The 24,084-nt window shown below is 36.3% G+C and overlaps 1 protein-coding gene across 3 annotated transcripts in view; it reads left to right on the top strand.

Moving 5' to 3' along the window:
* The first annotated feature begins 11,266 nt into the window (after positions 1-11,266).
* LOC145671104 (uncharacterized) overlaps positions 11,267-24,084 on the top strand; it is a 34,346-nt gene continuing 21,528 nt past the window's right edge. For 2 of the 3 annotated variants that reach the window (XM_081739874.1, XM_081739876.1), the window contains exons 1-2: positions 11,267-11,395; positions 22,578-23,150. In XM_081739874.1, coding sequence (XP_081596000.1) covers positions 22,684-23,150 — 467 coding nt within the window. In that variant the 5' untranslated portion in view covers positions 11,267-11,395; positions 22,578-22,683. Of the gene's footprint in view, positions 11,396-18,799; positions 18,898-22,577; positions 23,151-24,084 lie in introns of those variants that run through there. The other variant, XM_081739875.1, reaches the window with a different exon arrangement.

A 24,084-nucleotide genomic window follows, 5' to 3' on the forward strand; every position in this document is an offset into this window, starting at 1 on the left:
AAAACTAACGAAAACATTGCGAAATTTGGCGATTTAGTGCTCTCGAACTGTAGACTTACAATTAGGGAGATAGCTGAAGACCTGAATTTAAGTTTCTATGCGGTTCATGTCAATTTTAACTGATGATTTGAACAAGCGTCGAGTGTCCGCAAAATTCATTCTGAAAGTGTTGTCACACGAGCAGAAACAACACAGACTTGAAGTGTCCCAAGAACAGTTTAATCGAGCCGAAATGGACTCAAGAAGAGGAATGGATTTCTTGAATAGGGTAATAACAGGTGATGAATCATGGGTTTATGGGTATGACTCAGAAGCAAAGGCCCAGTCTTCTCAGTGGAAAAGCCCAGATTCACCAAGACCAATGAAAGCGCGATAAAATCGGTCGAATTTGAAAACAATGTTGGTGTTTTTTTTTTCGATTTTAAGGGTATTGTGCATCATGAATTTGCCTCTAGAGGACAGACGGTCAACCAGGAATACTACAAAAGTGTCCTTCAGCGTCTGCGCGAAAATGTACGGTGGAAAAGGCCTGCCCTCTGGAAAGAAAATAATTGGATTCTCTACCACGACAATGTACCAGCGCATTGTGCGTTCTCGATCTAGGAATTTTTGGCCAAATTCAACATTCCTGTGCTTCCGCAACTCCCGTATTCCCCAGATTTGGCCCCGGCCGACTTCAGTCTCTTTCCTAAATTAAAATTGTCATTGAAAGGGAAGAGATTTGACTCAATTGAGGACATTCAAGCAAACACAGAGAGAGTGCTTCACACCATCACGGAAAATAATTTTCAGGAATGCTTTCAGAAGTGAAAACGCCGTTGGAATCGGTGTGTTCATTCAGCAGGGAACTACTTTGAAGGAGATCCATCACAATAGCCTGTAAGAACTGCCATTTTTAAATTACAAGCTCAGTCTTAAAACTTTCCAATCACACCTCGTATGCAAACAATGCAAGAGGATGCGTAAGACGGCCCTTATCCCCGATTATCTGACCTTTTGATTTAATTGAAACTACAAAAAAATACAAGTATTTGAATATTGATATTGATATTTTTTATTGCTGCTATTTACATTGAAAATATAAACATGAAATTTGAAATATGGACCCTATATGATACTATTGCATATAGTATAGAATTATGTCATAAGACAAATCAGCTGATAAGGTGATGCCGGAAAAGGAGTTGTGATGCAGAACACTAACATTCTCTCTTAAGAGTCGCCTTATGCATCCTCTTGTACTTACTTAATATATGGCCAAATATTTCTTAAGATTGTGAACTGTGGCACTTTTTACGTACTGCGACTCTTAGCATGTTAGAGATGAACCACTGAAAAAGTGAATAAAATCTTAATGTGAAATAATTTGACATTATACCGAATTAAGTTTATTTTATGTTCGTCTCAGTTACAATGCCAAACGGCTTTCTTGGAACTGGATAAATAAATTTTCTATTTGCCTGCAGGTATTTTTTTCAAAAATTCATCTTTACCAAAATAGATGTGAATAACGCTGCTGATAAAGAACTGTATCCTCGTGATTTTTCCGAAAAGAACAAGAATAATAAAATCTAAAATTTATTATGAAACTTGAAGAAATAGTTACTCTTCTTACAGCCTCTTTTAGAATTACCAAACTGATTATTACAAATTCAAGACAAAATTCAAGAGCACAAACCCCAAGGAAAATTAAGACAAAACGGACTAAATTCAGGCGACAGAATAATAGGCGCAGATTAATAAAAGAATGATTATTTTTTTCTTCAACTGTTACGCGGGGCGATCTCCCTCTAGAAGAGGAAACTTTCTTATTTTATATATAAATAAAACTCATCCCAGAGTTTGGAGGTCTTAAAAGTAGCTCTAAGTAGTAGTATTACAACCCACCGCCCCCCCTCAGAAGTCCGTCCTGGATCCGCCCCTATCTGAAATTCTTCACTTTACGGAAATAACATTTAAAAAAAAAAAGTCTGAAAATCCAGTAAAAGATGTTAGACTGTTATAGTAAGTATATATTTCACATTTTTATCTTTGCTAAAAAAAAAAAGGAAAAAAAATTGGTCAATATTTCAGAGTTAAATATTTATACATTACTCAAAATAAAAGACTGTTATATGCTACCACACAAGAATGACATTTTTAAAATCAAATAACATCACCATTCAGCTTTCGCAATTAAATGAATGGTCTTACTGTAATATGCAAAACGTATTTCAAATGTATTAAAAGTATAATAAATAGCAATACCCAGAACTTTTCATATGGGTATGTGTGGAAGTAATTAAAGTTAATTTGTCCTTTTATTACAAAAAATTTACGTTTTATTGAGATTTCAGCATTTTAAAAGAAAGAAAACTTTATTTCAGTTGAAAAAATACAGACAACATTTCAGAATATATGGCAATTGAAGGGGAAAAATAATCATATAAGATGTGTCCTGGTACATCCAAAATATACTGTGATTTTGTCCCGTGGAATTTTCTCAGAATTTTCTTTGCATTTTGACCGCTTGGATTTAGTTCCCGCTCTCGCTGCTACGGTCATTTTATATAATATGAGTTCCGATCAGCATACAAACACGCTAGAAGTCAAGCTTTTCTGTGCTGCATATCTCAAAAAGAAATCCTCCTCGCACATAATTCCCTGACTCCAGAGATCAGGCAAAACAGAAATTCCCGTTCTACCTAAAAATAAGATCATTTAAAATATTTTCTACAAAGTCCAGGAGCGCTTTAGATAAAACGAGAATGAATCTTTTTAATATTGCACCCTCCTGGTTGGGGGAGTGTAAGGAATTCATTTCCGGGGGATGTCCGAAAATTTTAGGGGGGTGCTGGGGGAAGGTGTTAGGTGGGTGTAGATAAATCACTGGACGCAGATACAAATATTCGTAAGCAAATATCGACATTTGGAAAGATAGTTTCGATTTTGTTTGTCCCAATGTACTTCAAGGTTTCAGATGCAGTTTCGATGGCTACACCACACGCTTTCAAGTTAGCTTTAAAATGAATACATTCATTTGAAAAACTGTCATTTTTAAGTCATCTTTGTAATGGAGAACCAATGCATTGGCTTTTGCTGGATAGTTTCACAGTTTGCACTATCCAGTTTTGCGAGGAAATTAAATTTTTCATTTATCGTGGTGTGTGCCTTTTTCTTTCTGCACAATCAGACATGAGGGAATCCACAATTGCGTTAAATGTCTCCATACGAAATCGTTCTCTTCCTGTAAATACGTGTTCTCTCTCTTTTGTTTCATTCGGAGCAGTTTTCCTACTTTTCTTTCATCCCTTGTCATGTAAATATTCCTGACACCCACTTATGTTCTTTGTTTCCTTTTCATGTGCATCGAACTCCGTACGAACAATTTGCAAATTTACTTCCAATTCTGCAATTACTTCTGCTGCTTCATTCTCATCAATATCTGTTGCTTGTGTTTTTTTATTATCTGCAATGAATCGCTCCATGATCTTTGCCCAGATAGTACACATCAATGCCTACTCAAACTGTTGTAGTTTTCGCCAGTAATCATCAGCATCACTACGAGTTCGTGATTTTTGATTGTTGATACTTGCAATTTGCTCCAGAGCTAACCTCATCTGTGCTACTGTCATTGATGTTCACGTTGGATTCTTGCTGGATGCCATCGGCAACTTATAATGTGCTGACGTGTTTGTTGTCTTATCACCAGTATTCGAAGTGGAAAAAAAAAACATAGGTGGTATGTTTTATTATGATTTTGACTCAACATACCGGTTATTTAAATATTGTCTTGATCACTGAAAAACCAGAGACGGTATGTCCTCATTACTGAAAAACCAGATGCGGTATGGCATACCACCGCATACCGTCTCACCTCGACCATTGTTTATCACTTTTCCTGCCACCGAAAAACGTTTCGAGTTTAGGAATTTTCTTCAGTTGCTCTCTTTCGTTCCTCCACTTGAACGCCCTTTCATCCCGGGCGCCCTAGGCACGTGCCTACCGTGCCTGTGCGTTAATCCCCCACTGCCTGGGCTAAAAATTCCGACCTTGTAACTACATGAAAGCACTTCGTTATCAGTCATTATGTAAACAGAAATGCAATCATTTAAGCAACATATCCTCACTGTATTTCAGCATTTAGATAGCCGGTATGTCGAATCAAAATCCTAATAAAACACACCGTCTCTGCTTTTTTCCCTACTTCGAACCCTGAAATGTACAATACAATATGTGGAAGCTATGTTAACTATCAGTAGTCAGCAATCATGTTTTTATTTTCCCATTATATGTTGTGAATCAAATCTGTATCGAGAAAGGTTGCTACCATACACAGAAATTGTTGATGTATATTAAACAGTGTAATAATCCTGCCTGATATATATGAGGAGCTTACTTTCAAAATGCAACATGTCCACTTTGTTTAAAAAATGAGTTATTGATTAAAATGGCATTTCCGTGAGACTTTACACCATATAAAAGCAACAAAATGCAAGTAGTCCTATTCTGACCGAAGCTATAGCGGGTTAAAAATGGGGGATATACTTCAAATTGAAACATGTCCGTCAACAGTTTCTGTTCAAAAAGCAATTTGTCCTTAATTGTTGCAAAATGCAACTTGTCCCTTTGTATTTTAAAGCTATTCTCGGGTTAAACAATCAAATTGCGACTTGTCCATATGTTGCGTAATAAATTAATTAGTCACATGGTGTAGGTTATTGGCAACACTGTAGCTATACTGTCGTGTCGCAGAAGTTGGGCTGTGCGGAGGAAACTGTAAGATGGAGGGAAATGTGTTTGTTGGTGAATGCAGTGAAGGCAGCAGAAAGAAATTGAAAAGAGGACGTAAGAGAGAAAAGGAAAAGGAACGAAAGTATGTAGACCAGGATCCACATCTAATGAACTTTGAACCAAAATGCAGTCACAATAACAAGCGATTCCAATGCAGAAGCATACCAGCATACGATTTAAGGCAAGCTAAAATGAAAATATATAAACGACCACAGAAAACGGAGCAAGATATACTCCTTTCAACATTTTTACATGTAAGCAATCCTATGAGACATCATCCGAGAAGCAATTCGAAAAAGAAGAGACCGAATCAACTTCACGTGCGTTATCGTGTGCCAACTTCAAAGGGGATGAAGTATGTGTGTGCGCCGTTCTTCGTCAGTTTATTTGGTGTAGGAGAATTTTGACTATTGCGCAAACCATGATGAAGGCGGACCCGATCAGTGAAAGAAGAGGAGGGGATAGAAAAACGAAACATTTTACAGGTAAAAGGTTAAAGGTGATTGAGTTTATATCAAAACTGAAAGCAAATGAATGTCACTATTCTAGAAAGAAGTGTAAAAGACTTAATGTGTCATCCACATTAAGCATACGAAAATTGTGGAACTGGTACAATGAAAGTGTAGAGTTGATTATAAGGTAACGGAGAGTTTTTTTTCGCAAGATATTCGTCACAAAATTCAACATTGGTTTCGGTACTCCAACAAGTGATGTGTATGCGCATGAAGAATGCAATTAGAGTGGAATCTAATAGCAGTGTGAAAAGTGACATGAGCCTGCAACTCAAGGCTTATAAGGTGAAGGCGAAAGAATTTTATAAGCTACTACGGGAAGACTCCGCAGATAGTGTTTCATTTTGTTTTGATATGCAGCAGGTTCAATGCCTCCCAAAGCTTGCGATTTCCGAAGCATTTTATGCACGGCAGATATCGTACTATGTGCTGTGTGTCACGAATACACAAACTTCGTCACCAATGTTTTATACATGGACAGATGCTCATAGTGGAAGAGGTGCTATAGAGGTGTCATCAGCACTCATAGATTTTCTAAGAAAACATGACTTTGATAAAACCACAAAGACTTTGCGCTTATTTTCAGATGGTTGCTCGGGACAGAATAAAAATACGTCTGTAATACATGCACTTCTGCTCTGGTTGTTCAAATGGGCACCTTCTCACATTAGACGCATTGTGTTGCATTTTCCAGTGCGTGGTCATTCATACCTACCTGCAGATCGCGTTTTCGGTCGTGCTGAAAGAGAACTGAAAAACCATGAAGAAATATTACTGCCTGAGGACTATAATAATATATATTTAAAAACGGGGAAGGTGCGATATATTATTAAGGACTGGAATGTGAAAGATTACAAGCAGTTGACCGAATATTTTAGGAAAGTTGACGGCATCATTGAAATGAAGAGAATCGTATTGACGAAGGACATTGAAACAGATAATGTGAAGCTCTTGATCAAAATGGAACCCACGTTCAGATTTGATGATCCTTCCAAAAATTTCTCCTCACAAGTAAGGTTTCCCAGGTGATACACGCCGATTTTAATCAAACTTCACAGGTTTGTAGAACAGCAAAAAATAAGCGACACGTATTTTTTATAGCGGCCCATATGCATATTTAGACGGTATAATAGGGCTGTCAAATTGGGACAACAAAGCATACTTTATGTAATAGCGCGAAAACGAGAAGAGATAGCCAACTGTTGTAAACGAGCAAGTTGTCATGACACGATAAGCATTTCAATAACACATAGCGCTTCCACGGGGATAACCCACAACATCCGCAAATGGACCAATCAGAGATGAAAAACAGTCACAGAGCTTTATCTATTACGCGGAATCCAAATAACGTAGGTAAGAAAAAAGGATGATAAAAATAAGTGATACGTGTTTTTTCGTTTTTGCAAGATGAGACAAAAAACGTAAATAGATGCATCGTTATCTCAATGTCGAAAGATTGGAGAACTGGGAATATGAAGATGTGAACGCCTGTATGAGAGGCAACCCGTCAATCAGTGTTGTAGAACTGGTTGCAGACACGCCAGAAGAGAGACATTGGCTCAAGGACATTGTAGTGTAAAGAAGCAGAACCAGAAATGCGGCGAAAACTGGGTATTACCTGCGAGTGTATGTCTACGTCAAACACGGAAGCCCTACAGTGTGGAAGTGGGAGCACAGTTGTGTTTTGAAACTAATAGACGGCCGGTTGATGGCGAACGTTTGTGCATCCTATACGTGGATATACGTGTGTTTGTGTGTATATGTCATGTAAAGATAGAAGTCCTGAACATATGTAGAAGTTCACACACGGGTTCATATGTAGAAGTCCTGAACATATGAACCCGTGTGTTGTGAAGTAGTCAGCATGAGGTGTGTGTAAATGGTATGCTATTGTTTGCAGTGTTGTGAAAATGATGTATGTAAATCCACACAATGTGCTGGGTATGTTAATGGACACACACAAAGAAACAAAACGTGTTAACACTGTAAAAACAAAATATGAAATGCAAATAAAGAATATACTTGTTGATGTCCTGGAAAGTTTCTGGAAAGGTTGTAATACCGAAGTGGACGTTAAAGATGATCTGGTATTTATTGATAATTATGTACATGACGTTGCTTCTTCACTCGCGAGTGAAGATCACAGAAAGCAAAGAAGACGAAGGATTATCACAATACAACGTCGGTATTGCGGAGAAAGGGAGCACCAGCGAAGCTGTAGACACAGAATATAAAGTGAAGGCAGTTCAGTTTTGGAAAAGTGGAAAGAAGAGGCGTCTGTCGTTTGAAACTGTGAAACATAGGTTCAAGTTCGTCAAAAGTAGGAAAGATCTCTATAAATGGGAAAGACAGTTGCATGACGGTGGGACAAATTATGAAAAAGGGACGCATATTGATGCAATCGTATATGAGAAATTTCATACTGCTAAATGCAAAAATCTTATAATTCATGACACAGACTTACGACGTTGGGCTATAGAAGCTAGTCAAACTGTGGGATTCGACGGGCTTAAAGCGTCAAAGAAATGACTATGACAGTTTAAAAGGCGTCATCACATCATATCACGGAAAATTACAAAATATGTCACGTACAATAGTGCAGAACAATCCAAAGATATACATGATAATGCTAATAGGTTCGTGCAAAGTGTTCGCTCATGTATAAATTCTCATGGCGCGGAGAATGTGTATAATATAGATCAGAGTGGATTCAATTTGGAATTTCATTCGGGTAGATGTCTGGCAATGCGTGGAGAGAAACAGGTCTACGCAAATGTTCAGTCTCTGTCTGCGACGACACACAGTTACACGATACAGCCAATCGTATCTGCCAGTAGAAAGCTACTGTCGCCTATGCTCATCTCTAGAAAGAACCTCAGAGAAAGTTTGGGCCACGGGTACAACAGACAATGCTTCGACCAGAAATCTTGCTGATTTGTGCATCGACATCCGGCAAAGTAACCAAAGAAATAATCAAATTATGGTTTCAGCCTGCGTACCTTCCACAAGTTGGTGACCGGAAGTTCTATTAGGCTCATGTCCGATTTCAATAAGAATCATTTGTATGACGAATATTTACTACAATTGCTTATATTCGTTCCATACAATATTCAACATTACGCTACATTCTGTTAAATAGCAGCCGGCTATGGTTCAACATACAGCATGTTACCGAAAATAGTGCTTGTGCAACATATTCATGTGTTTTGGTTTAAATGCATGCTCATATGCATGTGACTATGAATTGTCTATTTTTGTCAACCTGTTCAATTGTGTTCAACATGTTTAGTATCCCGCAAAGGGCGTATTTATCCCTACAACGGGCTTGTTGTATTGCATAAATTATTCCTAAAACACCGAAGGTTTCCTTTTTAGCACTTTCTTGGGTTTCTTGGGTACAATATCAATGTTTGTATCACTACCCTATACGGCCGATTCTTACAGGAAAGGCTTGATTTCGTTTACTGCTGGGCGGCTTTTGAATTACTGATTATGAGCATTGAACTGTTCGCAATCACTAACTACTAATAGATATAACATATAAACCATTGAACAACAAGACCAGGTTTGGTATTTCTCTCTCGAGCAGGATTCTACCTGTCACCTGCAACCAGTTTTACAACACTGATTGACGGGTTGCCTCTCATACAGGCGTTCACATCTTCATATTCCCAGTTCTCCAATCTTTCGACATTGAGATAACGATGCATCTATTTACGTTTTTTGTCTCATCTTGCAAAAACGAAAAAACACGTATCACTTATTTTTTATCATTCTTTATTCTTACCTACGTTATTTGGATTCCGCGTAATAGATAAAGCTCTGTGACTGTTTTTCATCTCTGATTGGTCCATTTGCGGATGTTGTGGGTTATCCCCGTGGAAGCGCTATGTGTTATTGAAATGCTTATCGTGTCATGACAACTTGCTCGTTTAAAACAGTTGGCTATCTCTTCTCGTTTTCGCGCTATTACATAAAGTATGCTTTGTTGTCCCAATTTGACATCCCTATTATACCGCCTAAATATGCATATGGGCCGCTATAAAAAAATACGTGTCGCTTATTTTTTGCTGTTCTACAAACCTGTGAAGTTTGATTAAAATCGGCGTGTATCACCTGGGAAACCTTACTTGTCAGTATTACGGAGAGGAAAACGGATGACATCTGTACAGGAACCAGACGAACTTCAATGCAAGAGCCATTTGAAGCCAGAAAAGATTGCCGATGTCAAGAAATTGCTTATCCTCCAATTTGGAACGGAATGGTCGGAGATTGAAAAGTTAAAATGGTATTGTGAAATACTACAGGTTAGCACTACAACATGTGATCCAAAAGAGGAATGTAATTGCCTTGATGATGACCTGGGAGTTCGCATTTGAAGATGTAAATGTTTTGTTATACTCAATAAGTAACATTAGTTTTTACACAGACATTGATGTTACTTTCACGGAAAACATGTATTTGCCACTGAAGCATTTTTATATCAATCACCTCTTTTGTGTTTTTGAATCTTGTAGCCTATTTGTACGATTTCGGTGTATTAACTTTGTGTAGCAATAAAAAAAACCTTACTATAAAAAAGATAATAACAATCATAATGTTTATGTACAAAACGTACAAACTTATCTTTAAAATAGAGGTAACATAATCATCCGAACAGAAGAGTCAATGGTTAAAAGGCTATTCAGCTTACGTTTTATGACTCACTTTACGCAGGGGCGTCATTTAGGGAGGGCAGGAGGGGGCAATTGCCCCCCAAGAGTTTGAGGAATATATATATATACTTTAATCGATTGTCTACTAATATACTAGTACAAAACCGGAAAGTCTTATGTCTGTGGAGCTTTTGCCCCCCTCAAGCGAAGTCTGAAATGGCGCTCCTGACTTGACGTTATTTTGAAAATGCAACAAGTCCTTGACTTTGGGTCAAAATGCAACTTATGCAGACAACAATGCTCCGTAAGTCACTTTATTCTTGAGGCAGGATTATTTTCCTTTCTACTGTTTACTTCTATCATCGATATCTCCAAATATAGCCAACAACTTTCGCTCCAGGTATATCGATATTTGAGATACACGTTTTTCGTGAATTTCTCGAAACGAAACATATAGAACTGGCAGGATCTTAAAACCCTTAGTGGGTGGTAATCGGAACTGTCCGAACAATCATATCCTCTTACTAGTGACTTGGTCCCCATTACACTGTGATTAATGGCTTACACATGTGGGTTCTTTCTTTCTACATAGAGAAGGGGAATATAAACAAATAATGACCAATTTGCCTGCATATATAGATCATTCCTTCTCAATGGAAAAAGAAATATTCTGTTGAAAGCAGGTTGAAAGTGTCAAATAACAAAGCAACATCAAGCACTCGGAGTTTCCAGACTACTTTTTTCTTCGCCAAAACATTTGAGACATTCCATTCCATATTTATATGACGGAGAAGATCAGCTTTTGCTCACCCCCTATTTTTGCCGAGAGCTGCCGTCCAGTTCGAATTTTGTTCCTCTCCAAAGGAAGAAGGAAGATTTTTCCAAACAAAGTGTCAAATAACAGAGGAATGCGCACTCCTCTGGTCGAGAATTGTCAGCTAGCTTGAATTTCTTGGCAACACCGGATTTCGGAGAAAATATCGGTTTCACTACCATGTTGTAGGAGGAGAAGGTTAATAGGTCAATTTTCCATACCTTCTCCCAAGGTTTTTAAGATGTTTCAAAAAGTCTAATGGACAAACTGCATTTTGAAAGTGGGCTCCTCATTTGTAACCCTTGTGCCCGTTCCCTAAGGGTTTGCGTCAACATATTTCAAAATCAGCATTGTTTTGTATCATTACGTTACACTCCGCAATTTCTGCTATGTGTGTTACAGCATAAGACTCATGATCATACATAAGCCGACTTTTTTTTTTTTAATCAGGGATACCTTACACCTGAATATCATAAATAAAAGTTTAAAGATGTCGAAAAATTTCGTTTAGGATTTTAGTACGTTTTAAGTTTATGGTTTGGTATCAATGATACAATTTCGTATTGCTCTTGTTTCTTGTGCAGTTAACCTTTTTCAGTGCTTATAATTTATGAAAAAAATATTGTTTATTTTTAAATTAGGTAAGTCTTATATAGGAATATAAGTACCTATAAGTTGTTATGCACTTAAAATTCATAGAATAACGTGCTCAGATTCAATTTTTACGCTAAAAACAACCATAAAACCGAAGATAATGAAGAACGCTTTGTAAACAGAGTGACAGGAGGCATAAATCTTAAGTCTGTAAATATCGTTCTGCAAGTAAATGAGTTGCAAAAGCTTATATGTGCTGTATATATGTATTTTTTCTATCAATTAATGTAAATTAGGACAGAATGTACATTATCCACAGGGCAGTCCGGGCCACAAAGTTGTTTAAATGCAGAAATCCATAGAAAATTCATGTATTATTCAAGGAAGTATGTCGGAAACGGATTCTTAATTGTTTACAGAGCCGGTGCTAATACCCACATAGGTCGCAGATGGGTAAGAAATTAAAAATAAATAAGTATTTTGCTTCAGATCTATAAAATAAGGCTTAAGAGTCAGTATCTTACTTATCGACCCGCAGTTCTGATTTATTTTGCTTGGACTGTACATGGAGTTCTTACCTAATTTACATGCAGTAACGTTATAGCATGAATGAATATCATAATTACATATGTACAAGTTTAGGGTTGCTCTTTGCCTTAATCAGGGAATAAAGTTAGTGAATTTTTCATGACAAATACTGACTGATTTCTGTCAGTGCCTTTGCACTAAGTTACTTGCAAGTTTAAGTGCTTTTAATTCGGAGGGTGTTATTTAGTTTCTACCTCAAATCACTTGCTGGTGACTGGCTCATTTGGTAGTAATTACAGTTCGTTATTTGTAATTGTGTTGAGTATAAGTAGTGTGGGCGTATGGCAGACAAACTAACAACTTGCATAAAACACGATCCAACTTTTGCTAGGTGGCCACTAAAAAAACACAAAAGCTGTTTAACCGAGTCAGAACAGGAGCGTAGCAGGGGAGTCCGAGCGGGTGCGTTCGTGTGGATCAGGCGCATGAGCGACGGTGGGCAGACGCATAAATCAATTCGTTTACAACGGCTCACTGTAACTCACAGTACTAGCTACAGACTCGTTTATGGATTTGAGGGAGATACGAAATGCTATCCAAATCTGGAAAGGACATATGTCGGCTTCGAGAGGGCCATCATTTTTTGGTAAACATTGTTATTATTTTCTTATATATTGGCTAACTGTTGTTAGGTTAGGTTAGTAGCTTAGATTTGGTATTTAATAGTACCGTTACTTAAATATGTATTTACTACCTTGACAGTTTGTATAGGCCTAGATCGGCCGTGGCTTTCAAAAACTTTTGTACTATATTTTCTTCCTTCTCTTAACATATGAATAGATATTCGGCGACATATCAATTTCCCCTTCCGTAACATGAACTCATTCCTCCTGTAAATATTCTGTTATTTATAGAGACACGATTTTGTGGTAAACAAGAATTCGTAATTTCGTTATAAAAAAAAATATGTGTAAAACGGGATAAAGTCGGTGAATAAAAATTCAATGTAAGAACACTATTTTTCTTGGCAATTACAGTTAGTTACCTTTTATTTTACCTTGATTTCCACTCATCAATCACCATGATATGAGCTTATACATGACTATATTAAACAATATTTAAGTTTTTAAAAAATAACACTAAGCATCCTCGTTGAATAAAAGTATTATTTAAAGAAAAAAACACACAGAGAGATCGTTAATAGAAAAAAATAACTTTAGTGTTCACAGTTTACTTATGCAAATAATATTTAAGCATTGTTTCAGTGTTTTCTGGTGTTAAATTTGTTCTTTTGTCGTTAAGTATGTCATTGTAAAAAGAGAGAGCCCCCTCTCCACATGAACATTCGACACTGATATGTACATTAGTTGGAGACACTTTCCATCGATTTCTGAATGCTCATTTATCATATCTCGCAACACTCTTTTCACACTATCCACTTCATCAGTACCTAGGTAGATACTGTTTGGAGCTCGCATGTAAAAGTTTCAAATGATTCATCGTGGTCTTTCTCAAAAATGAGAATTTTCATCACATTGCGTCGAAAAATTGCCACTTTTGCGTAAATTTCGTGGAATATCGGGACTTGTTGCAAATTTCGCTAATTCGACAGAATTCTGCGTTTAATCGCGAGCGTTATATGGCCTAACAAATGATGAAAAAGTATATATTTTAGGTACACAACGTTTTCGCACAAAACTGATACATTTCGCGTTTTCGTGTCACCAAAAAATTGTATATCTAGTTATTTACCTACTTATGACCCCTCAAAAGCCGACATAACCCCGAAAAGCAAATTAATGTTATTAAATATTGCAGATAATACCAGATCGTTAGATATAAGGACGATTTATAACATGATTTTCTAATAAGCTAAATTAAAAGTAAACAGCTAATCTAATTCATAGTCGAGTTGAGAGGGCTGTTATAGCAGCACTTGGAAGTTGTGGCAAGAGTACAGTTAAGTCAAATCATTCGGGAGACCCGGGTCGAGTTTAGATAAAAGATGTGGACAAATATTTTACTGTAATGCAAAGGTTGTTAGCTGTGTTTCTTTTTTACTTATGTATTTATTTTGCAAATGAAACTTTGACCAAGATCATATGGGTGTGAGCTGACGATCATAGTGAAGTCTGAATTGCTATCATGTTAACAGAAAGTGTTCGTTTAGCCGTTTAGAATTAGCAGGCATTTTATACTAGTCTGAGAATGGTAGGCATCAGAATTTAGCGTTTATTGTGTTACGGTGCCTCTGCCTAATTACATAAGTCAGACAGACAAATAAGCAATTTTAAATACACTATTGCAGCCAAGGTGAATGAAATAAGTAAGAAGAAGTTTTATTTTTTCTGTAAAAACTTAATGTTTCGTGTGTCTCATGTGCAATTCATGATCGTAAACGTCTATAGATACTGAAAGACGTGAGGACAAGCAAAGAGATACTTCCAGATGCGATTCTGTCTGAAGGTATTTCGCTTTGAATATGAAGTTGAGTAATAGTTCGAATCTTACTGTAAGGTTAACTTTATAAGGCTTACTCCAGTTGGTATTCGTACGCAGATACGAACAATGGCACTGATTTCATCCGTGAAAACAAACAAGTCGTGTCAGGAAATGTTGAAATCATAGAACTGTTCCTTTATACATAACCCTGCATTCAGTAACGCACCTACTGTCACACTTATGCGCGGGCTCACCTGCTTCGTCGTACCCTAATGCAGATTAGCAGCAATATTAGATTGTAGTGACTACCTACCACAGGTTGGTGGATGTTTGTCCTATAGTTGCACATGCCTTACATGCAAAGATTCAGCACGCTATTTATTGTGGATGTCTAATTTCCGTCTCAAGTTTCAGTCCAAAGTCAAAAATTCGAGAATTTTTGGATTTCGAATTTCCTTTTTTCCCTGTAGCTTCCTTCATTGTAGAGAGACCTGCTTAAGACTAGTCACGTAGATATCTCAAATGGATGCCTAATTATTGACATCAATTGGACTCGTCCGTGCGCAGTGTTGCCAACTAAGGAAATTAAAATTTCCCTAAATTTGATCAAAAAAATCGAAATTTTTGTTTATAAATCCGTACCTATTCGTCCGAGCGCAAATCAACTTAGGCCAGTCGAACATTTGTCTTTACTGAACAAAAGCGGGTACAGATCGTTACAATGGGGTAATTAGGGGGCTCACGAAAAATTCGTATTTAGGTTCTAACCCTTGATTTTTCTAGTTTTCCCTACTTTTCTGTTTACCGTTATCTGTTTTTTGTAATTAGAAGCTTTGTTTCTTAAATATCGCCATGGTACTTGTAAGATATATTAGTGGTGTACCAATGTTTATTTTAAGATAGTTTGCATCTGTCAGGTGGCAGTGTTTCCAGCCAAAAATAATTCCCGATTTTAGGGTGAAATTTTGGAAAAAATCCGTAGTTTGTCTCTATTATTTCCCTCTTGTTGGCTATATTCGAACAAACGTACCCCTGTCTAAAAGTCTCATCCGTAGCGTACACAACGCACCATAATAAGTTTCAGTAGGATAGTTAGAAGAAGGGAAGTTGATTTTTATATTTACCCATGTTCTGTAAATGGTAAGAAAATGTTGAATTTCTGACTTAGAATAAGATTTTTAAAATTTCATGCTTATTTTGTTTGATATCGCCATGATACTTACGGTGTATATTAGTGGGGTATCAAGGTTTATATTCAGATAGTTTGTATCTGTCTATTGGCAATGTTTCCAGCCAAAATATTAATTCTCGATTTTAGGTTTTAAAATGGGAAATTCTTCCTTTTTTCCCCGCTATTATTTCCCCTCTTACTGGCTCCATTGGAACAAACTTACCACTGTCTGAAAGCCTCCTCTTTGGCCTACAGAACGCACTATAAAAAGTTTCAATAGGATAATTAGGAAAGCTGTAGCCCCGGCATACCTGTTGATTTTTACTTCTGAGCCGTAAAAAGTAGCAAAATTTCATGTGTATGATGGCAGAGAATTTTTTCTTTCTTTGTATGGCAGCCAGCGACTTCGGGTTTTCACTGTACCTTGTCAACACACTACATTTTTTTTTTAGATGATTTGGATCCATGTAACGACAGTGGTGACAGCTACAAAAAGTCTTGAAATTCGGTTAGAGATTTTTTAAATAAATTTTCACCCCTACATTTCCGTCAGTGATTTTTCTTCCGTTGGCAACACTGCAATGTAACTTACACCAAAAAAATAGCCATATCGCTCTTCTAAAGGCAAGATCTTAACCATATCAATCGGGTAAATAGTTTTTGAACAATAAGTCAATACTGAAAATGCAGTAAAACGCCAAAAATGACCTGGATTAATAAATGTAGAAAAAAATGTTTTGGTCTTTGCATACATTTAGAAATTAAGTACCCAGAGGTAGGATTTCAGTTTTTCTTCAAGTTTTCAATATATATATATATATATATAAACTTCATTTTGCTCAATACGCTTGCATATATAATAAAAGAATTTAAAAATCGTACCTTTGCACATTTTCTTTGTTTTGTTGAATGGCAATACTAAATAAAGAAAATTATTTAATTAGTTATCAGGGCAGTTGTAAATGTGGATGGCAGGTTCTTACATTGGGTGAATGGCAGTGTAGGAAACTGTATATTTGTCCTGAGAAATAATGAAGTATTAACTGCTCAGTATTAAAGCTTGTGGATAACTATCTTGATCCTCTGGCTGTTCTATATTGTGCGAGTGAAGGTTCAGATCATATTAACTCATGATTAACAATATCATGACCATGGTTTTCTCGAAGTTTTTTCCTTTTTTTTTTTTTTTTTTTTTTTCAATCTCATTCAGTTAATACTTTCGTAGTTCACTTTATATTCATCAATCATCTTTCTGAGGCTGAAGAGCATAACAATGAGACGTCAAGTTAAAATTAATCTCAGACCTGAAGCACCGGTCAGCTTGGTCCTTAAGCTTACAAGTCGGTGGTTTAAATGGGGAATTGGTTGTTAGCTCGTTGAATTATTGCTGATCTTTCCGTAGCTTAATTTTTGCGGCTGCCCAATTGCCTCTTGACATGGGCCAACACTAAAAACTGTATGTTTTCGGTCGGGATCAGATCTGAGAATTAAATAGGAAATTACGCCGTCTAATTACTCTTGGAAATGAGATAATTATATATCGTAAAGGTACTTCATTAAACATCTTAAGAGCTACTAGAATTGGACCCTTCGTGATTTTACTTATGAAACAATAGGATTCATATCAAATAATACTACTACTATTCAAAATATACGATGAAATATACATCAATTTAAAGGAAATTTTATGCAGAATGCAAATTAAGTTGCAGAAGCTACCTAAATCTGCTTCAATGGGTGATACTTTACAAAATTAACAGCTGTTGTTAACGGAAACTAAATTTAGGTTTGTACAAAAATGACTACTTAACTATATATCCACGCGATTTAGTAATTAGATTGCACCGTTTTGGCATGGAGTTCACTAAGTTTTGCAGTATTTCTTCTTGAATCTAATGTTGCCAAACGTCGTTTATTGCTTCCATTAACCGATTTCTTGTAGGTATCCTTTTGCGAACCATAACCACGCCCTAAATTTTCAGCAGGGTTTAAATCCGGCGAATTACCAGGCCAAGAAAGTGATATAACATGCCGTAATTACAGAATCTTTTATAACTGGCAAGGAGAGAATCGCCTTGAAAAATAAAGAGTTCATCGTTGAATAAATCTCTTTCCGAAGGTGTCACTTTAGTCTAAAGAAATCATTTTGTTTGTGCTGTGTGTGTTGTGTATGTTTGTGCATTAACACGCCAACATGAATATGGATTCTACTGACCCACTACTGGGAGAAAAACATCTTCAAACCATGACACTTATAGGGTGCTTCAAGGTTTTAACAATGCAGACAGGACTGAAGTGCTTTCTCAGACATGCGGTACACACTGACATATAAATCATTTCTATAAAGTTGATTTTTGTGTTATCACTGAACAGTGCTTTGCGACCCGAACCTCTACTTGGTTTATTCTTGAAAGAAAGGTTGTGGTTCGACCGAGAATTGAACATAGGACGCCTTGATTAAAATGTGAAAAGGAGATAAATCTAATCCACATGTTCTGATATGTGGAAACGTCACCATGAAGTTCACACGATTTAAAGCATTTTTCTTTTCTTTTCTTTTTTTCTTTCTTTTTTTCTTTTTTTTTTTTTTTTTGTGTGTGTGTGTGTGTGTAAACCAGCCGTCTCTGCTGCTTACTATATATGTAACTCAGGTTTCTGCTAACTTGTACTGGTAGTCTTCCTAATAATATTCTGAATTTAATTCATTTGGCCTTCCGCGGCGAGAAATTAGATCTACTAAGTGAAGTTTGAGAGTACAAAGACTTTGAGTTCTTTTTTCTCCCAAGCTCAAAACAATATAGGTACGTAATCTTTCCAAGAGCAGAATTCATCTGTCCTAAATCTTGTCATTTCAACTAGTCAAGCAAGATTATACACGGAGGGAGCCGCTGTGACTCAGTGATAGGGCGTTTACTTCTGGTGCGTAGGGTCCCATTTTCGATCTCAGCTCGTGCCAGTATGATGGACAGACACCATGTGCTTAGATTCTCTCGGGTTTCTTCTCACGTTCTTCATTTACAACTTCATTCATCATCATCATCACCGTCTCCTTTAGCCTCGGTGTATAATTGTGGTTCATTAAACTAGAAATTTCATGTCATGTTTTGCACGGAAAGGATGTCCTGGTATTCCCATTCTTTTTTTTTTTTCCTTCTATTAGAAGGCTGACGAAAGAAAAACGGCACCAGCATAAACTGTTGCTAGTATTCACACGCTTACTGTATCAGAAATACACTTGACCATCTACTGAATAGTGGTGTGGGAGATAAAACTATATATGAGGAAAGTAAACGGACTATACACAGGATATATTAAAAGCAGAAGACGAACTTCAGGAGGTGGCTCATTATATCAAATGGAACAAGAAGTGCTTAATAAAGATGGATCTAAAATCATTTCCGAAAAGAGGTGAATAACTCCAGTTTTTTCGTAACAATTTGTGAAGCACTTTTTATTTACTGCATCTAATATGTAATATGCAATTAACTGTACTGTTTCGGTGTTCTCTGACACGTATTTCAACACATCTGGGCAACTCACGCGAAGATTAATGTATTATTAACGTTTAACGTAGACTTTTAAGATTATAACAGCATTTCCACAAAGTGCCTGTTAGAAATGAGCCAAATTGCTTAAGTCTTAAAAAGTCCTCTTCCTAATTGCTAAATTATGCTCTTGGGTACATAGTACAAAACTCAAAATCTCACCTTTCACCCCATCTGCCGCTCCAGTTTAGGACATCTTATACGCGATATTTCAATTCGCTCTGGTTTTGCATAAGTTTTACAAAGCAGTAACTTTTTTCTTTGTTTTTTTTTATTATTATTTAAAGATTGAAGTGCAAGGAATTTACAATATCTATCATATTAACAAATTTTTGACATTATTGTTAATCATACACACAAAATAGTGCAAGATGTAATTTGAAAAGTGAGATAAGTTGCTCGAATCTGCTGTTATAGATCACCGAAACAGTACAAATAATAGCACGTGAAGTACAAGACAGTAAATAAAGGAAGACGTTTACAAATTATTATAAATATGTGTTAATTCATACCGTTAAGTAATTATCCATTTTTTCTTACATTAGTAAAACAGTCCTTTCTTATAATAGCACTGATATTTAATAAAAGTTTCAGCTGTATGTACAATACGTAAAACGTGTTTTACATGCTTATGCAACATTAACGTTTATTAAATTGGGCTTCGAATTACGGCCGGGTATTGAACCCGGTGCAATTGGTGGGTACGCAGACCACCATTTAAGATTAGTCCTGACAGCATATTGTCATTATCCGAAAGAGAGCAAAGAATAAAGAGAAAAAGGTGGCGACCATCATCAAGAGAAAATTACGAAAGGAAAAAATCCGCACAAGTTGCTGAAAAATTTGCTACTTACCTATCAACATCAATTATAAAATGCAAGAATATTACATGGAATTATTCCGAAACTGGGCGTGGGAAAGGTTCTCCCGTTGGGGTCGGGGCCACTCTTGAAAGAACCGCAGAATGCCTTATTGCTCAAGGATATGATGTAGACATTAATTGAACAAATGAGAAAACATTGCAGAGATGTCAAGATATACACTGTTTCAAAGGAAGAAATTTCATCTGTCGAACAGCAGCTTCCTCTCATCACGAAACGTTTTGTGGGAACATCAAAAGTACAAGTAACATGGTGTAGCACAACACCACAAGTAATTAATTTCCGCTCTCTTTCGTGTTTTACGTGTCTAGCAGGAGATACCTACATTCATTTCCATCTCGGGCAACTTCTCCACCTTCAGTGGCAACAATTTCTTCAGATGTGAACATTTCTTGTAAGTTGGTTTAACAGATGACAATCCACCAAAAACTGAAGACTGAGTTGAAGTCATATACTTTGATGAGTGGTACCCCCGTAAAATTCAAATTATTTTTTTAACTTTAAAAAACACACTAAAAACTCTCGCTTCTATTATTATTTGGCCAAAACTTCTGATTACAAGGACTTAACTAAATTTTATCTTATGATCAGCTAATTGTTTTCTTTTCAGGGATTGTCGAAGAGTTTGAGGTCAATGAACGGACAGTCAATTTTATGACGCGGATCGGGAGGAATTTCTCCTGGCCCACTAAACCTGACGTTCAAAAAGCGTTGGCAGTTGACATTCTGTGTAGACTAAAACAGCCCTTCCCTGTTTCCTCAAGACATATCCTTCGTTGGAGTGGAAAATGTGGGCTACTTAACAAAGAACATCGAATTATCCAAAGAAAACTGAGAAATGATGATTGCCTTACACTGTCATTTAGTGTTCATTATACAGTGTGTTTCAAAACAACACCGACAACGTTTGGGAGGTGATTCCTTACACGAAGATAAGACAAAAAGTATAGACCAATCTGGATGCAGAAATGCTTCCTTTCGGAGTTATAGGCTGCCGAAAACATGAAAAATTAAACTTTAAAGGTCCATAGCTCTAAAACTATGGGACCTACCGTAGTCAGGTCAAGACTTCACTTAGAAACTAGTATGTGCGCTATCCAAATATCCATGTTTCAGAATCCTGCGGTACTTCCACAACTTTTATAGAAGTAGTTGGTGAGTACTTCAGATTATATGCCCGTAACCAAACTCCCTCTATAAAAATTGCTTTGTAAGTACCTCAGGATTCTGAAACATATTTTTGGATAGCGCACATATTAGTTCCTAAGTGAAGTTGTGGCCCGACTACGGCAGGTCTCATAGTTTTGGAGCTATGGACCTTTAAAGTTCTTTTTTTTTTTTTTTTCTTTCTTCATGTTTTCGGCAGCCTCTAACTCCGAAAGGAAGCATTTGTGCACCCAGGTTGTCTATACTTTTCGTCTTATCTTGGTGTCAGGAATCAGCTCCCAAACGATGTCTGTATTGTTTTGAAACACCTTGTATATATACCAAATATACAAATACACTTACCAAATGTTGAATAAGTATTGCACTTTCGACGTGTTGACTTGATCACACAGAGAAGACAGACGGTTTACATAAGCTCAGAAAACAAATGAAGTAGGCAGTAGACAGGTTTAGTGACTACTTCATTTGTTTCGTAAGCTTATGTGAAACGTCTGTCCTCTCTATATGATAGTCAACATATTGAAAGCGCAATAACTTTTCAATATTTGATAAGTGTATGTTTATTTCTTTTTTTCTTATTGTACGCCACATATTCATATATATATGTACTTAATTTTGGAACCTTCATTAGATATGTTTTCATATGGTTGCAGTATTTTCTGGAGTATTTTTGTATAACAAATTACGTGTCATCAAGTTTGTTAGAATTTTATTCAACATAAGGAGAATAATTCTAACTTACAAAAATTATTTCCATTTTTATGTAAATTATAAGCTTAATTGCTTATAAACCAAAACTTATCACCCAGATGTATCACGTTTCTCAGCTCCACAGCGATTTTCAACTCCGTGTTAACCAATGTCAACTCCGTGACCTATGGACTCAACTCCGTGGGTGATGAAAAGTTCATAATTTTTTATTTACTACACCAATAACGATTCAGCTCTGCTGAACACCTAATTAACATGTACTTAGTGGTAGTAAGTGCATCTGGTATTTTTTTTTTCGAAATAGCTGACCATCAACGGAACAAAAATTTTCCAAGTGAAAATTTCCCTTTTTCGTGGAATCACCCATATATATATTTCTTTTTTCTTCTGAAAGTTAGTTCTACATTTCTGTTGGCATCAGGTGTGAATTTGTAAAAAAAAAAAAAAAAATTCATTTGATGGTTGAACTCCAAGTGAAGCAGTGTGTCCAGATCTAGTTTTTTAAAGTAATACAAATATCCGCAGAAAACACGTGTTACATCCTATTTAGATTTCTTAATAAGAGTGCTAATCATTTTAACGATGAAGTTGTGCAAACTGGAAACGATAACTTTTGAATGAAGTATTCTACCATGTCATCGTGAAACCGTCTGTATGAGGTACAAAAATTTGTGATACAAGGTAAAACTATTCATATTTGTCATGCCAATTTCATTACACTATATACAGAATAATAATTTTAAGTTTACAGAACTTCAACATAATATGTTTCTTTTTCGTATAGGTGTTATCATCCTGGTATATTGAGTTACCAGGCGTAAAATCTGGGACTCCTCGAAGAGAAGTGTGCGTAGGTAAATCATGCTATTGTGGACTCCAACAGAATTGTGATGAATTCCACAAAGTATAAGTGCGTCTGTGAAGTTAACGTTCCTAGTTCATTTGGAGGAATAAATGAATACGCTCATTTCTTACATCAGGAGAGATGTTTTAAGAAATTTCTTCCGTATCCTCCCGGAAACATGGCCGCCAAACCTGACAGTATGCTAAGTGGTGCTGTTGGCACTGGCAGCGAAATCATTCATCACATGTGGGATCCGAAGCTTCATTACAAGGTTCCTAATCCAGGAAACCGAACAGAGGAAGCTTCAGCGAACAAGGATTCCGAAAGGAAAATGAAGAATAAGAACGACCATGCTGCTAAACCCGGTAACTACAATACTGACGTGGATTATGAGCACATGATTGACATTTCCAGCATGCTGCATCTGTCATATGGTAGTGATTCGGCAAGTAGCGCTAGCAATAATTGTAATCCACAATGTGTGACAGATAAACAGGATGGTTCAGTTCACAGGTATGTAATTATTACTGAATGATTTATTTAGACAGAAGTTGACGCGTTTTCAATCAAACTGTTAACAAGATAAGTGAATCACTTACATCGTTGATTTGCGTCTGTAAAAGTTTTCCTGAACTGTTTCGGATACTTATTCTGCGGTCTGCTCTACTAGGCATAATAACTCACGTAAAATCAAATCTCTTTTATAAACAAATTGTGCACTTTTGGTGCAAGGACTCTAAAATTGAAAGAAAGACGTCTTCATAAATTGATTCTTCATGTGCTTTTTTTTTTTTTTTTTTTTTTTTTTTTTTTTTTTTTTTTTTTTTTGTAATTGGAAAGACCGAAGAATTAAGCTTTTTTCTGTGTACACCAATAATGTGAGAGTCTCTGTTAGATGCTGGTTCTTTTCTTGATGTAACTCATACAGTTAACTTAAACGTCTGCCCAACGCAATTAAAGAAAAAGAAAATAAATTCCACATATGTTTCTTTTTATTTAAAATCCTAATTATTGCTATGCCGGTTTCAGGATTCTGGCATCTTCGAAGGATGTAGCCCTTGACAATTTATGCAAGAAAATAGGTTTTATTATTCGGAACAGTTTTCGAGTGTATTGTAATTGTGATCATTTTAGTTATAGGATTTCTGCAGTCTCTTTAAGAAGTTGTATTTGTCAACCAGTGGACAAAATTATCATGTGAAGACTCGATTTATCACTCAGGGGTTATCCTTCCGAAAATGATGCCAGATAGCTGAAATAGGCATTGAGATAAATAGGATTTAAATAAAAAGGAATATACGTTCGGTACGTGTTCTAATTTATAATAATGGCGTATAAAATGAATACTTTAACATAAATGTTTCACTTATCTTGTTAAGAATTTATTACTAATGAGCTTATTTAATATAAAGTTGCTTATAGAACATAAGGAACATTTGTTTACATT

Source organism: Thermobia domestica, chromosome 15 (genome assembly GCF_964235325.1).
Source record: "Thermobia domestica chromosome 15, izTheDome1.hap1.1, whole genome shotgun sequence".
Taxonomy (NCBI): domain Eukaryota; kingdom Metazoa; phylum Arthropoda; class Insecta; order Zygentoma; family Lepismatidae; genus Thermobia; species Thermobia domestica.